Here is a 15,377-nt window from a genome sequence, read left to right on the forward strand (position 1 = left end):
CTCCAAAAACTACCAAGAAGCTGGGACTGTAGGTTTGGCTCTAGCCTTGAGCAGATAAAGTTATATGACAGCAACCAGACCCTGGGTTCAAGCCCCAGTATTGGCACAAGGAAAAAAGAAAAAGAATATTCCAGAGCGCAGGGAAGTATGACCTGGGTCGAAACCACAAATCTCCTTCAGGACCACTATTTGATAAGTCTAATCAAGAGGGTTTGAATCTCTAATGAGTTCCTCGGGGAAGCCGTGGACTCTCCAAGGATTGGAGACTATTATTTTGAGAACCATGGGCAGAGAGAGAGAAAAAATGGTATAGATCTAAGGCATTTGTCCTGGCATTCTAGCCTTGTCAGTGAGAAGCTACTGGAACTGGGGCAAATCATTCAGTATCTCTGTGCTTCCCTCTCCCCCACACGAAATAAGCAATAGCCAATAAAATGTCTGATGTTTCCCAAGGACAGAAAACAAATTAGGTAAATGGCTAAACTTCGTAGTTTAGCCAAATGCTAGTTTAGCCATAGACAAATGCAAGCTTCAGTACCTGAGCACAGTCCATTGATTTCCTCATAGAACTCGGGCCATATGCAGTATATCAAAAATTAACCTCTTTACCTACACTTCTTGCACATGTGCTGATCCTTGAGCTTGAACTCGGGGCCTGGGTGCTGTTGTCTCTTAGCTTTTTAACTGAAGGCTAATGCTCTACCATTTGAGCCACCGCTCCACTTCTGGCTTTTTGGTGACCAGAAATGAGTCCCACCAACTTTCCTGCCCTAGCTGGCTTTGAACCACAATCCTCAGATCTCAGTCTCCCGAGTAGCTCGGATTACAGGCGTGAGTCACTGGCACCCAGCTTCACGTGCATTTGTGTGAGATTCCAGCAGCTCTTGGCATTTTCCCTGAGAGAAAAGACGTCCTTATCAATGGAACTCTTCTCCTTATGGTGATTCACATCATTGACTCAATACTTGTTCTTTGCTTTTGCTTTTCAGCCTAAAGAAAACTGGGGCATTTTTTAAGCAGCCAGATTATTCTTCGGAAAAACAAGGGTAAAAATAGAAAAACGAAGCAAGTGATTAAAACCATGAAAGCAAATTCTTTCAAATCCACCAATTCAGATTAAAATTCCCAAACAATATATATATATGTCATTTATAGTTGTATTTTTCATATATACACATGTGAATACATAAAATATATATTATACATATGTATATAAAAATATACATACATATAAGACATATATATTTTCACATATATATTTATATGTAAAAGTCACTGAATAAAAATGAAAACAACATATCAGAATTTGAAGGATAGAAATAAATCATTCCTTAGGGGCAATTCTATCAAACTCAAGAAGAAAGTCAAAATCACTGACCCAAGTTTCAACCCTACAAACAAAAAAGAAGAGCAAAACAGAAAAAAAAAAAAAAAGGACAAAAGGAAATCTTACAGATTTCACAAATCTGTGGAGGAGAAAACAACCAAAATGTTGCGGGGCGGGGTGGGGGTGAGTTTGGGTTTGGAATTTATTTATTTATTTATTTATTCATTCATTCATTCATTCATTCATTCATTCATTACTTTGTTTGCCAGTTCTGGGGCTTACACTCAGGGCCTTGAGCTGTAACTCAATTTTTTTTTCAAGGCTGTTGCTCTAGCTCTTGGGCCACAGCTCAGTTCTGGCTTTTTGATGGTTAATTGAACATTAAGAGTCTCACAGACTTTCCTGCCAGGGCTAGCTTCAAACCTTGATCATCAGCCTCCCAAGTAACTAGGATTATAAGCATGAATCACCAGTGCTCAGCCCAAATGTTTTTCTATGTGAACATATAAATAAATTGAAGCCCATGCAACTTTGATGACACACGGGTATACAAACAAACGCAACCACAAATAACAACTATATATATATATATATATAATATTATAGAGAGACAGACAGACAGACAGAACACATGTATACAAACAAATGCAACCACAAACAACAACAACTATATATATATAATATTAGAGACAGAGACAGACAGACAGACAGACAGACAGACTCAGGAAAGGCAGACCACTTCCTCAACTGCCCAAAACCAACACACAGAGCACAGTCCACTTACTGGCACTTGTAGTGGTTGAGTTTTTGTCCTTCTCCTTGACAATCTCCTCTCCTTGGTTAGTATCTTCGCTTTGATCCATGATGTCTCTGAGGATCTCGAATGTCCTATAAGGAAATTGGTTTCCAGGAGAGAGGTGAAAGTAGTAAGTATCTGGAAAGGCAACGTGGGGTACTTGTGAGTTTGGAGACTTGAGCTTGGGGTTTTCCACTTGCTAGGCAAGTGCTGTATACTTGAGCCACATCCTCATCTACAGTGGTGTTTAATGGAAAGGTCTGATTGAACAGGGGGAGTTACAATGCACTGAAGAGTCGCGACCATTCTGAAAACTGAGGGCAGAGTGCGGTAGTGCAGGCTTGTAATCCCAGTCTGAAGGCAGAGACAAGATGACAGTGCATCAAGACTGTCGCCAGCTATAATGTGAAACCCTATCTGAAAAGCAAGCTAAAAGCAAAAGGAGAGGGTTCGAGCGGCAGAGCATTTACCGAGCAAGCTCAAGGCCTCGAGCCGCATTTCCCAGGAAACCGCCTACAGCAATGCAAAAGCCTGGTTTTCAATAAACGTGTAAAAAGTGTATATTACTAGTGTCTCACACCCATCATCCTAGCTCCTTGGGAGGCTGAGAGCTGAGGCCTGCAGTTGGCAAGCCAGACCACGGCAGGAAAGTCCCTGGGACTCTTACCTCCCACCGAACCAGCCAAAAGCCAGAAGTGGAGCTGTGACTCAAGTGGTAGAGGGCCAACCTTGTTCGCAAAAGCTAAGACTGAACCCGGGCCTTGATTTCAAGCCCCCAGGACCGGCATCGACAGCACACAAACCTTGATTCCTTACTTTTGATCTTACACATGTTCACCAGCGTCTCCTTCTTGTGGAATCTGAAGCTGTGGCTCCGAAAGAGGGATCTGTGTGTGCGGAAGGGATGGATGCAGAAGGACGTGTCTGGCTGGAGCCAGGGGCCGGAGTCTCCCGAGCAGTCACTGCTCCTGGCCAATCTTGTGGAGTTATCTGAGAGGGATCCACTTCCTCTCTGCTCTGGGCTTTGTGATTGGCTGTGTGTGGAGTCAATGGAACAGGTGGAAGGCACGGAGGCTTGCCTTTGGGGGGTGAGGCTCGACACACCGGGCTCATCACCTTCTGAAAATGCCCAGTTCACGTAGCCTGCTCGGCTGTGCCTGTTCTGAGCTTGGGGAGGGAGTGACCCCATTGCCCTGGGGGCAGGGGTGCCCCCCAGCATGGGTGGAAGACACTCTATCTCTTGTTCACACACCGCCTGAGACATGGACGGCTGGGGCCGCTCTTCAGGGTCAGCCACCGATGCTTGATGGGAGACCCCTGGGGTTGGCTGAGGCAGATGGACAGGGATCTTACACTGGGCCGCCTGGTCACTTCCTGGCATATCTGCTTCTACAGAAGAGCCGCACAGAGGCAAGCCAGCGCCTGTACACTCAAGACCTTGCTTCGGATAAGAAGGGACTAGGAGAAACTTGCCATACTTGGGGGGTGCTTGCCTGTTTGAGGACACCCCAGATGCCATTGTGCTTTGCTCTGTTTCTTGTTCCGCTTGATCTTCTCTTCCATCTGAGGCCTCCTTTGGACTGGGGGTAATCTCAAGAAGGGACCCCCTCTGGGATCTGGGGGCAAGCTGGCTTCGGCTCCATAGCAAAGAGGGAGGCATGCTATAATACTGGAATTTCTTCCCTGCAGTGATCTCGGGGCTACTGAGGAACTGGGGACACACCAGGTTGTTCCAGCTGTGAGGAAGAGTTCTGCCGGCCGAGTGCCTGGTCTTCCCCGACAGAGCCTCGTCTCCCTGCAAGCTGTCCACCGCAGACAGGACCTGCAGCGTATCCACGGTCAGGGCTGACAGGTCCTGCAGGTGTCCTACCTGGCTGTCCAAACCCAGCAGCGAGTCCTTGATAAAAGTCACTTTCTCGTTCATTTCTTTCAGTTGGAAGTACATCTCTGTAACCCTAAGGGGGAAGGGAGGGAGCAAAACCAAACCAGCACGGTAAACCACTGGGAAGTGTGCTGGCTCCTGTTCCCAGAACAATGGCTGAGCCTCACCTCCTGTTGCCTAAGCCTGCCAAAGTGAAGCCTGAGACAGACCCCTGGGATCAGGTGATCAGAGAATCAGCCCCCCACCCCCAGAGGCTCTGCATCCTTCCTGGTGGCCTTGAGCAGTCCTGCATCCAGGCCCCTCCACGTCTCATCACATGGCCATCAGCAGTCAAACCTGCAGGCCCCTGGGCATCCAGCATGGTCTATTACCCCTGCAAGACCTGCACATGTACTGTGGACTGATTGGACCCCGGAGACAACCAATCAGAAGGTTACGCAGCCTCTGATTGGGCCTGGGGGCTGATATGGCCTGCAGGCTGCCCAATGACGGTCACCCAGTTCTCCTTAGAATACCTTATTAATTAAGACACCACACAACCCAAGTGGAGCCCTTCTGTGGGGCCCCTTCCATCTAACAGGAGCTCCGCTTATCTTTGCCTTCAGGAAATCCCCGTTTTACTTCCTCTTCTGTGTCCCCAGACTTCATTCTTCAAGACCATAGAGACCAAGGATCTAATACTCACCCTAGGTGAGCTCACCCTCCCATACTTCCACTATAACCCCAACAAGGAAAAAACGCTGACTCTTCTTTCCTAGCCTTCATTCCTGCCTAGTATTTCAGAACCATGTTTCCTAATCTGCTAGTGTTCCTTTTGATGATCAGATCATTCATTTCATTCTAGCTCACTAATATCTTCTTCATGAACAACACTTGAATATCCCCTACCGAAAAGATGATTTTAATAGAAAAAGGACAACCTAAAGAAGATTCCAAAAGAAAAAGAAGAAGAAGAAAAAATCCCAACACTCTAATTCCAAATAAGCGTCACAAGTCCCAAACAAAATCCACTTTAAAAGATCCTTCGTTGGGAAAAGTCTAAGGCTACAATTGAACATAGTTTGAATAGTTTACCTTAGATTATGATGTATTATGATTTTCAGGGCATGGTAGCACATGCTTATAATCCCAGCACCTGGGATCGGGAGTTCAAAACCAGCTTGGCCTACATATTGAGGTACTAACTCAAAGTTTTTATTAAAAAATGATAATATCCCGCCATTAATTGGTGTGAAAACAAGGCAACACATTTTCATCTGTAGATGTGTAAAAGTACACTACAAATAAATTGAATTAAATGTATTCATTCCATTGGGAGAAGAGAACATGGTGGCTAATACTCATCTGTACTCATCTTGGCAAATGTCTCTGATAGGAATTCATTTTGTTTCATGTTCCTCAAAAAAAGAAAAGGTTTGTTAACGTTCTAGCCTCCGTATCCATCATGGGACCTTATCAGAAAGAAAATGTACAGAGGTGATCGAGTTAACATTCGGCTGAATTGGGTTCACTGGTTTACAATCGAATCCCATCTGACTGGCATCTGGATGTACAGGGAAATCTTCGCACAGACACATAGAAAGAAGACACAGATACATGGAGGAGAGGAGATGGAAAACACAAAGAGGAAACAACCCATGATCAGCCTGGATAGCAAGAACCAGGGAACCCCGAGGGTTGCCGGCAGACGCCTGGGAAGCTAAAAGCGGGGTGCTGGGATCTTTTCTACAATCATCATGGAGAGTGGGGCCTACCAACACCTTGACACAGGTTTCCAGCTTTCAGAAACGGGAGGTCGTACTTTCTTGCTACTACAAAAGCACCCTGTTTGGGGTGCTTTCCTTCAATGCCCTAGAAAATGAACATCTCATTCAACCTTATCCACAGATAAGCTACAAACCAAGTCAGATTTGAAGGCTTAAAAGCAACTTGCGTGTGAAAACAGAATACAAAATTTCCAAATAAGAACAAATCAGAAAATCACTGCCCTGACAAATACAACTAGGGAGTCATGTAACCTTTAGTAACTGAAAAAGTTTTTCAAAACCTTTGAAAAAAAAAACCCACAAAAACATAGACACTTAATTTACCAAATATGAAATGCAAAAAGGAAGGAAACCTGAGAAATCATCACACTCATTCAATAGCAGAGATGAAAGTTACCATAATAATAACTTCATCTACATTGCAACATTTATTTTAAATTAGAAAAAAATGTAAAAGGTTAAAACAACTCCACAGGGATGTAATACAGAAACACAAGATGGCTAACTTCACTGTGCTAGAGCACACAAACATTTCTCACATTATTAAAATTATGCAGTCATTAATTTTGTTTGTTTTGGTACCAGTACTGGAGCTTGAACTCAGGGTCTGGGCACTATCCCTTAACTTCTCAAAACAGAATCAGATTTCCTGCCTCTCAAGCACATCTCAAGGTATAGAAATTGAAAGGTTTGCCGGATGCTGGTGGCTCGTGCCTGTAATCCTAGCTACTCAGGAAGCTGAGATCTGGAGACTGTGGTTCAAAGACAGCCCTGGCAGAAAAGTCTGTGAGACTCTAATCTCCAATGAACCACCAGAAAACTATGGAACCACCAGAAGTAGCACTGTGCCTCAAGTGGTAGAGCACTAGCCTTGAGCTGAAGAGCTGAGGGACAGCGCCCAGGCCCAGAGTTCAGGCCCCACATGACAAACAAAAAAAAAAAGGAAGGAAGGAAGGAAGGAAGGAACGGAGAGAGAGAGAGAGAGAGAGAAAGAAAAGAAAGAAAGAAAGAAAGAAAGAAAGAAAGAAAGAAAGAAAGAAAGAAAGAAAGAAAGAAAGAAAGAAAGAAAGAAAGAAGAGAAATTGAAAGATTTTCCATTCCTTCTTTCTGGGAGCTTTGTAGGTAGGAATTAAAGAATAAAACAGGATCAAGCACGGAGACTGAAACTTATAATTCCAGATACACGTGAGGCAGCAATCAGGAGAATCATGATTTAAGGCCAGCCAAGCAAATGGTTTGCAAGACTCTATCTCAATAAACAAGCCAGCAGGTTGGGTCACACTTGCTATTCCAGAGGTACAAGTAGGAAGATCAAAGTCCCAGAATGGCCCAATGCAAAAGCAGGACCTTATCTGAAAAATAAACTAAAACAAAAAGGACTGGGGGTATGGCTCAAATGGTAAAGCACCTGCCTGGCAAATGTGAGGCTTTGAGACCACACTCAAATACCATCAAAGGTTTTTGAAAAGAGCTGGTGGCTCACACCTGTAAACCCAGCAGGCTAAGATCTGGCGATTGAGGTTCGAAGCCAGCCTGCCCAGGCAAATCCATGAGACATCTCCAATTAACCACCAGAAAGCAGGAGGCAGAGCTGTGGCTCAAAATGGGAGCGTGCTAGCCTTAAACAAATGTGTTCAGCAACAGCACCCAGGTCTGGAGTTCAAGCCCCACAACCAACATCAATAACGAAAATTCACCAGATTGAGACACAGGTCAGAATGATTACAGACGAGAAGCCATTTATAACTAATCCAAGCTAAGACTAGGGGAGTTGGAGATTGCTGCACAAATATAACCAAGCCAGTGAGAAATTACCACTGATAGATTTGATAACACTGCTGCCAGGTGAACTATGACAATAGTTGTCTAGGCTGCTTTACAGAAACTAGAAGGTTCTGCTACTTTTACAAAAACACTCTTTACTCCAGCCTATGTCTATCATGTTTAGTCATGTTATTCATGTTTTGTGTCTGTCTGTCTGTCTGTCTGTCTCCTTTGCTGTCTTAGTTCTCAGTCAGACTACTCAGTTCTTCCATGAAGACGTGTCAATCATTTGAGAACAAATATGTCCAAGACTAACTTGATCTACTGCCCAGTGGAACTGGAATGGGTTGAGTTTTTTCCTTTTCCACTCTGAAGCTTTCTCCGTGGCTCACGTATCTACAGATCATAAGGCTCAAACCAAACCATGAAGCCAGAATACTTCTATACCCAGTGACATGACCCGCAATGGTACAGACTCAGTCATTCCCGAATCAGATCACTGTCCATCACGCACAAGGGAAGTAGCTTTTGAAACCGTGCCAGGGATTAATGGGCAATCTCCAAACACCAACCCGAGGCCAACGCATCAAAAGCGTGAGGAGCAGTGCAACCCCACCACACTATGGTGCTACCAGTTCCACTGCTTGGTCCATCTTGGGCCTCATCTACCATTTCCATAAAGTCTTCCCACCTTAGCAGAAGGCTGTGTGCCCACAGTGAAGAACACTTCGAACAGAGTAGATGCTCAATGAACACACGATGACTTATATATTCATGTGTGCTTCCAATTGTAGAGGACTTGGGACTCTAGAGATTTGAAAGTGATTCTCACTCTTCTCCTAGGCTGTCTGGGAGAACTGGGTTTGGAGAGGGGTTTGGGAATACAAGAAGGTAGTCTTTTTTACCTTTCTGAGGTCACTCGGATCCGTTCCTCAAAACTACAATTCAGACCCTCTGCCTTCTCGTGGAAGTATTTTTCCACGCATTGTTCTTCAAAGTCATGAAGCTTTTTGAGATCCTCCTTACTCAGATATAGTTCTGTGGAAAAACAGATTGTACATAAAAAGAATCACTGTTGGCCCTTGACAGGAAGCTGACAGAGAACACACTGTAGTTAGCGGGAGACAACCCAGGCTTCCTGGGCTGGGAGCTTGATCGTTGGTGTGATGATGCAGCGTGCTGAGCCCCGAGCAGGGAGCAGGTGAGAGATGAGGATACCCAGGGGATTCAGGTAGTTCTCGCGGGATCGTGCATCAGCCTTCAACCTCTTGCTTCCGTCTCTCCATGTAACCAACTGCTTCTCTTCTTCTTTCTCTCCTCCTCATACTCTTCCTCCTCATCTCTCTCTCCTATTCTCTCTAATCTCTTCTCTCTGCCTCTTATTTTGCCACTGCACAGTGCCATACACCATGCCATGATAAAACTGAACGTCCTTCGCTGGAGCCAACAGCTACATACAGCTGACCCTTGACTCTTGAGCTATGTAGAGGAGGAGAGACACTGACACACCAAACATAACCTCCAATGGCTTACTCTACACTGGGAGCCTTCTCGATAACATAAGCAATTGATTAACACATATTTCACATGATACCTGCATTATGCATGGTGAAAAAGATGTGCAGAGATTGGTATTTGAACCCAGCAAGCAGTGTGCCGGACAGATGCGCTGTTAAGGTGAAAATCAGCCACACACAGCATTTTAAACAAGCTCACCAGCACTATCAAAGTGCTACAAAATTTCCTCCATATGACAGCAGGCAATACTGCTAATGATCTACAGTTGTGATGGAAACTATCCAAAGTGGAAATTCCTATAATCTAGCAATTCCACTCCTGGGCATTTATCCAAAAGACCACAAACCAGGTTACAGTAAAGTCGCCAGCCCAACCATGTTCATTGCAGCACTATTCACTCTAGACAAGGTATGGAATCAAGCCAGATGCCTCTGGATGAATGAATGGGTCAAGAAAATAGACTATCTGGGCTGAGACTGTGGCCTAGTGGTAGAGTGCTTGCCTAGCATTCATGAAGCCTGAGTTTGATTCCTTGGTACCACCTACACAGAAAAGGCCAGAAGTGGTGCTGTGATCCAAGTAATAGAGTGCTAGCCTTGAGCAAAAGAAGCTCAAGGACAGCGTCCAGGCCCTGAGGTCAAGCCCCAGGACTGGCAACAAAAAAAAATGCATTATATATACACAATGGAATGTTACTTGTCCATTGTAAAGAATGTTATGGAAATGGAAAAACTTGGAAAAATTCATATTGAATGAAGTAATTCAGACCCAGAAGACAAAGAATGCATGATATCCCTCATTGGTGGGATTAGCTAGAATTCACCTATACTAGATTTATTGGATGGTATCGGGTGGAATGCACGTAATTGCAATGCATTAACTGAAGTATGGTAGACCCTAGGAAAATTCAAATGGTGCAACTCCTGAGAAAGACAAGGTCAAAGCCCTACAAAACACGCATTGGGAAACAGGTACTTGCAAGAGAAGGGTAGGTGAATGAGGAGAAGTAGGGAAGAATCCAGTCAAGAATTCACTGAATACACTAAAATATTAGGGCAAGTAAGGGAGGGGTTAGTTGGGGTCACGTGCCATCCTTGAGCCCCGGCGCATCTGAGTAATAGCTCTTCAAGTCTGCAATTAACAGTGGCTTCTAACTGCACTGCGAAACTTGGGAAAGAAACAGAAGGGAAAGAGTAAAGAAAGTTGGAGACGCAGAGCCGGAAGAATTTGTTGTGGAAAGAGGACTGGACCGACAAGTAGTGAATGGAAGGTAGAATATTTCCTGAAGTGGAAGGGATTGATGGATGCTGATCGTATTTGGAAACTTGAGGGAATGTAGAGTGTGCAGAATTCACTGGAGCATTTCTTAATTCTCAAGAAGCTGGTAAAGGAATGGAGAATACATAAAGAGAATCTTTATCAGACAGTGAATCTGATGATAGCAAATCAAAGAAGAAAAGAGATACCGCCAAGGGACTTTGCCAGGGGTCTAGATCCTGAACGAATAATTGGTGCTCTCCACAGCAGTGGAGAGTTGATGTTGCTCATGAAATGGAAACATTCTCATGAAGCTGACTTGGTGCTGGCAAAAGAGGCGACTATGGAAGTGTCCTCAGACTGTAATTGCTTTTTATGAAGAGAGACTAACTTGGCATTCTTGTCTAGAAGATGAAGCTCAATAATTGTTTGCACTGATATATATATATGTGTATATATATATATATATATATATATATATATATACATAATCTGAGTCTTGGGTTTTTAATTAATGGTGTGAAACAATAACTACACTGTAATGAAAATCAAGTTTGATATGTTGGTTTTTAAAGCAGTATTGGGGGAGTTGTTGAGCTTTTTAAAAAAATTTTCCTCAATCGCACTCACTGTTGACTTTGAACAAATATCATAACTACAGAAAGTTGCTTCCTTTATCAGAAAAGAATGTTTAATACCATGATATATTTCCTCTGCTCTTCAAGTCTGCAATTAACAGTGGCTTCACAGGTTGTGGGGTTTTTTTTAAATACTAGGTTGTTACTTAATAAGGACAACTTGTCTTTAATTGCTCTGTTGAAGGACCATCCTGAATTTCTGTGTGTGTTTGTGTGTATGTAAACATAAAATAGGTAGTTTTTTGGTTTTGGAGATTTTGGGCATCAGACTCAGGCCCTTGCATGTGTAGGCGAATGATGTATCCCTCACTTACATACCTGGCCCTTGTTTTAGTTTTTTGATGTTGTTTTTTGAGACAGGGTCACTAGACAGCTCAGGGTAACCTTGAACTTACTAGGCAGCTGGGCTAGCCTCAAACTTTAGGTCCTCCTGCCTCTGCCGTAGATGTGAAAATGCAATAGGTTTGCAAAATTTTCTTGAAAGGAAAACATGTATCACTACCAACAACTTCCCTCACCCAGATGAGAAAACCAAGACAAATTTTGATTTCCTTTCATTCAAAGTGAGCGTTCCTGTGCAGAATGTTGGAATCTGTCTACTAACGCTCTTGTCATGCGCTGAGACCCAGTCATGGAAATGTAAAATCAACTGGTTAGAGATTGCAAGCATTTAGGTAGGACCTGCCGGCCTAAAGGAATGAACAAAATTTTATAATTATTGACCTGGATGCTTTTCCCTTATCCAACTCATTCCGTATACATAGGCTCAATATTTTTCAATATTTTCACAAAAGCCAGAAAAACAACTTTGTAATAATCAGAATGTAATCCAACTGAATGTTTTTTTTATTGTAAATATGGTGAACAGGGGTCAATAAATCATTTTGTTTTGATTTGATTTTTTTTTGCCAGTCCTGGGGCTTGAACTCAGGGCCTGGGCAGTGTCCCTGAACTTCTTTTGCTCAAGGTTAGCACTCTACCCCTTGAGCCACAGCACCACTTCTGGCTTTTTCTGTGTATGTGGTACTGAGGAATCGAACCCAGGGCTTCACGCATGCTAGGCAAGCAGTCTACCACTAAGCTACATTCCCAGCCCTAGTTTTATATTCTTTTCTTTAAAAAAAGATGCATTGTATTCATAAGCTGCTTTGTTAAATGACACCTCCTTTGTGCTATATTTTTTTGTTGCTGTTGTTGATACTGGAGTTTAAACTCGGGGCTTTGTGCTTACTAGGTGAGAACTCTACAACTTAAGCCATGCCTCCAGTCCTTGCACTACTATTTAAAGATAATAAAAAAATAAAAAGTAAAAAAAGTGAAGAACTAGTTCTGTAACCAGAAACTAATGGGGCGGGGGGGGGGGGGGGGGGGGGAGGGGCGCCAGGGGAGAGAGAATAAACAAAACAAAAAACAAAGCACAAATTTCCGTGACAGGCACAGCCTGAGTGGAATGTTCCTGTAGCTGTCCACCAGGAGGCACTGCTGCGCCGTGTATAACTATCTCTACCCTTCATAGGACAGAAAGCAATGTCAAAAATATTTTTCGAGTGCAGAATAAATTCATTTTCAATAAAAAAAAACTTGTGTTTCACAGTCATAAACTCAGATAAATACAATCCCAGGAAAGTTGCTCTTATATGATACAAAAAGATCTGGGTAAAATGAGTCAGTCCCAGGGTCTTTCTTAAGTTATTCTGTAGCCAGTGGCTGAAAGGGCTTTCTACAGACAGCCAAAAGTTTACAGAAGAGCTACAGGACACAGCCCAGGTCCTCAATTCAACCACCCCCACCCCCGCTAATGCCCCCCCCCCCAAAAAACATACTTTCTAAGGCACAAAGAATAAACAGTTTTACATCAATTCCTTCTACTGGGCCTCATGTGGACAATGAATCTTTTCCCCAACTTATAAGGATAGCAAAACCACTGTTCAGCTTTCAAAAGTATTTTAGATTAAAGATTGGGGTACAGAAGGGTGACTTATTTCAGCTTCTTGGTGTTGATGGAAGAACTGTCTAGAAATGGGACTTGGTACCAACTGTGACCTTCCTTGGTAGGAACTACAGATCTGTGAGAACATAGGTCCTCTTAAAACAGTAACCATACTATTCACATCACAGTCAACACGGTTAAACAAGACCAACTAGAAAACTTCAGAATATGTAGACTTACCATTTTTAAAGAAACAAAGGACCCACGTGCTCCAATTTCTTCATCCCAAGCCAATATTCTTGAGACTTGGGGTGTGTGTGTGTGTGTGTGTGTGTGTGTGTGTGTGTGTGTGTGTGTGTGTGTGTTGGTCCTGAGACTTGAACTCAAGACCTGGGCACTGTCCCTTAGTTTCTTCACTCCAGGTTGGTGCTCTATCACTTGAACCACAGCTCTACTTCTGGCTTTCGGCTGGTTAGAGATAAGAGTTTCACAGACTTTCTTGCCCAGGCTAGCTTTGAGCCCTGATCTTCAGATCTCAACCTCTTGAGTTGTTAGGATAACAGGTGTGAGCAATTGGCGCCCAGCCAAAAAAGAATCTTTGAGAACTACCACCAGAAGAAGCTGCGCTGCAGGTTAGAGAATCAGAGACTGAGACACTGGTTCATCAGTGAAGCAGAGCCTGTCTGTTTCTCTAGACTCTAGGCCTCTGGCAAAGCCTTTCTACGTGAATTCCATCCATCACAACCAGGAAAATAAGCGTGGGGCAGGAGACTCACTCCCCAAGACTTATTCTAGCAAATGCAAGGTTTTCCAGATGACCAGAGATCAAGTTCCTTCCATTCAGAGAATCAGAGACTCGTAGCAAATGGCCAGTAGTGCGGTCGATGTATTTACTCAGACCTAGGACATCAGCTGACATGCTACTGTCCAATTCCCAGAGCCTCCCCCTGCCCTGCCCCCCAAATCACGTGTCAGTACAATGCCCAGTGTGCTTGCATTCCAACCCTTACCCTCTCCCTTCCTCCTGGCCCGGTCCGTCCGTCAGTGCAACTTACTCAGGCCCGTGTAGCCCTGGTCCTGGTCCCGTGAGCCACGTTGGCAGCACAGTCCCTGGAGGAGGAGGCTCAGGTGGCTGAGGAGGATGAGGGGCGGGGGCAGCCAGGGTTTCTCGTGGTAGGTCATAATGTAGCGGTAGCGGTTGTACTTCCACAGCTTGTTGGAAATGGACTTCATCTCTAAGTACACATTGCTGTGGGGCATAGAGAGAAAGACACGGGGTTTAGGCCTGCAATCGGGGAAACGCGACTGACTGATCTTTCATTTCCTCTGCTGAGTGGCTCACCTGACCCTGCCAGCCTTAGCCAACACAAACCCAGTCCACTGTGTTTTAACACACAACACAGGGTAAAGGACCATTACTAGCAAACAGGCCAAGCAGGAAATGGAGCAAAAGACAGAAATTGGAGAGCTAAGCACGTGGAAACGTTAAGTTCAGGAACAGAAGCCTGTATCTTACAGTCGGTGCTGTCCATGGCTCACGACTCTTATTATCGAAGAAGCTCTTTTCCAATGTGCAATTGATCCTTCGCCGTAAGCAGCTAGTGGAACTTGAATGCAAGAGTCTTACGCTCTCACTCGGACTGCTTGCTCGGCTGGTGAGCGACCACTTGAGCCATATTTCAGCCCTGATTTTTGCCAGTTATTTTAAAGGGGGAGTCTTGTGGACTTTTTTTGGTGGGGGAGGGGAGGGTTTGCTGGTTAGCTTTAAACCTCAATCCTCTGAACAGATTGCTCAGGACAAGCTGGAATTACATACTTCACTCACCAAAACCCAGCTTGAAGATACTTTTTTTTTTTGCAGCCATTGGACTTGAACTCAGGACATCACACTCTTGTATGCTTGCTTAGCTCTTTTGGCTCCAGGCTGGAGTTCTTCCTTTGGAGCCATACCTACACTTGCAGGTTTTGCTAGTTAATTGAAGGTAAGAGTTGTGCGGGCTTTCCTGCCCAGGCTGGCTTCAAACCATGATCCTCACATTTCAGCCTCCTGACTAGTTAGGATTCCAAGTGTGAATCCTGGGTGCTGGCCAAATGTTCTGGGGTTTGTGACGTGATGATTGTTCTTTATAAAAAAAGAAAAATGTGTCCGTGATTGAAGATTTGTTGAAATGGCATGTTAGCTTTCACGATTTTGGAGCTGGACTCCGATGCACAATTAATTCTTTTGAAGTTAAGCATAGATTCAGAATGCATCATTTCCTGTCCAGTTAAATCTTTTTTTTTCTACTCCCATGGTTCATTTTGATCAAATCATTTTAGCCTTTTCCAATGATGAAAGAAAGTCCTAACTTAGGGTATTAACTGAGAATGTCTGCCTCCCTTCTTAAGAATGCTCTCCTGTCATTGGCAGTGGGACATTTATATACTAAAATAATAAATAATTCCCCCCAAATAAATAAAGAACTTCTAGAGTAACTCTAGTTAAAATGCCTAAATGAG

At 43.9% G+C, this 15,377-nt stretch overlaps 1 protein-coding gene across 1 annotated transcript in view; it reads right to left on the reverse strand.

Moving 5' to 3' along the window:
- The window catches only part of Trpm6 (transient receptor potential cation channel subfamily M member 6), a gene marked incomplete at its 5' end in the record, with an annotated part of 70,298 nt that overhangs the window by 34,213 nt on the left and 20,708 nt on the right, over positions 1 to 15,377 (reverse strand). The window contains 4 exons of the mRNA XM_042699368.1: positions 2,112 to 2,215; positions 2,940 to 4,078; positions 8,441 to 8,573; positions 13,934 to 14,127. Of these exons, the coding sequence (XP_042555302.1) occupies positions 2,112 to 2,215; positions 2,940 to 4,078; positions 8,441 to 8,573; positions 13,934 to 14,127 (1,570 nt within the window). The remainder of the gene's footprint in view (positions 1 to 2,111; positions 2,216 to 2,939; positions 4,079 to 8,440; positions 8,574 to 13,933; positions 14,128 to 15,377) is intronic.

The sequence above is a fragment of the Dipodomys spectabilis genome, unplaced genomic scaffold, assembly GCF_019054845.1.
Source record: "Dipodomys spectabilis isolate Male_0828 unplaced genomic scaffold, ASM1905484v1 ptg000241l, whole genome shotgun sequence".
NCBI lineage: Eukaryota > Metazoa > Chordata > Mammalia > Rodentia > Heteromyidae > Dipodomys > Dipodomys spectabilis.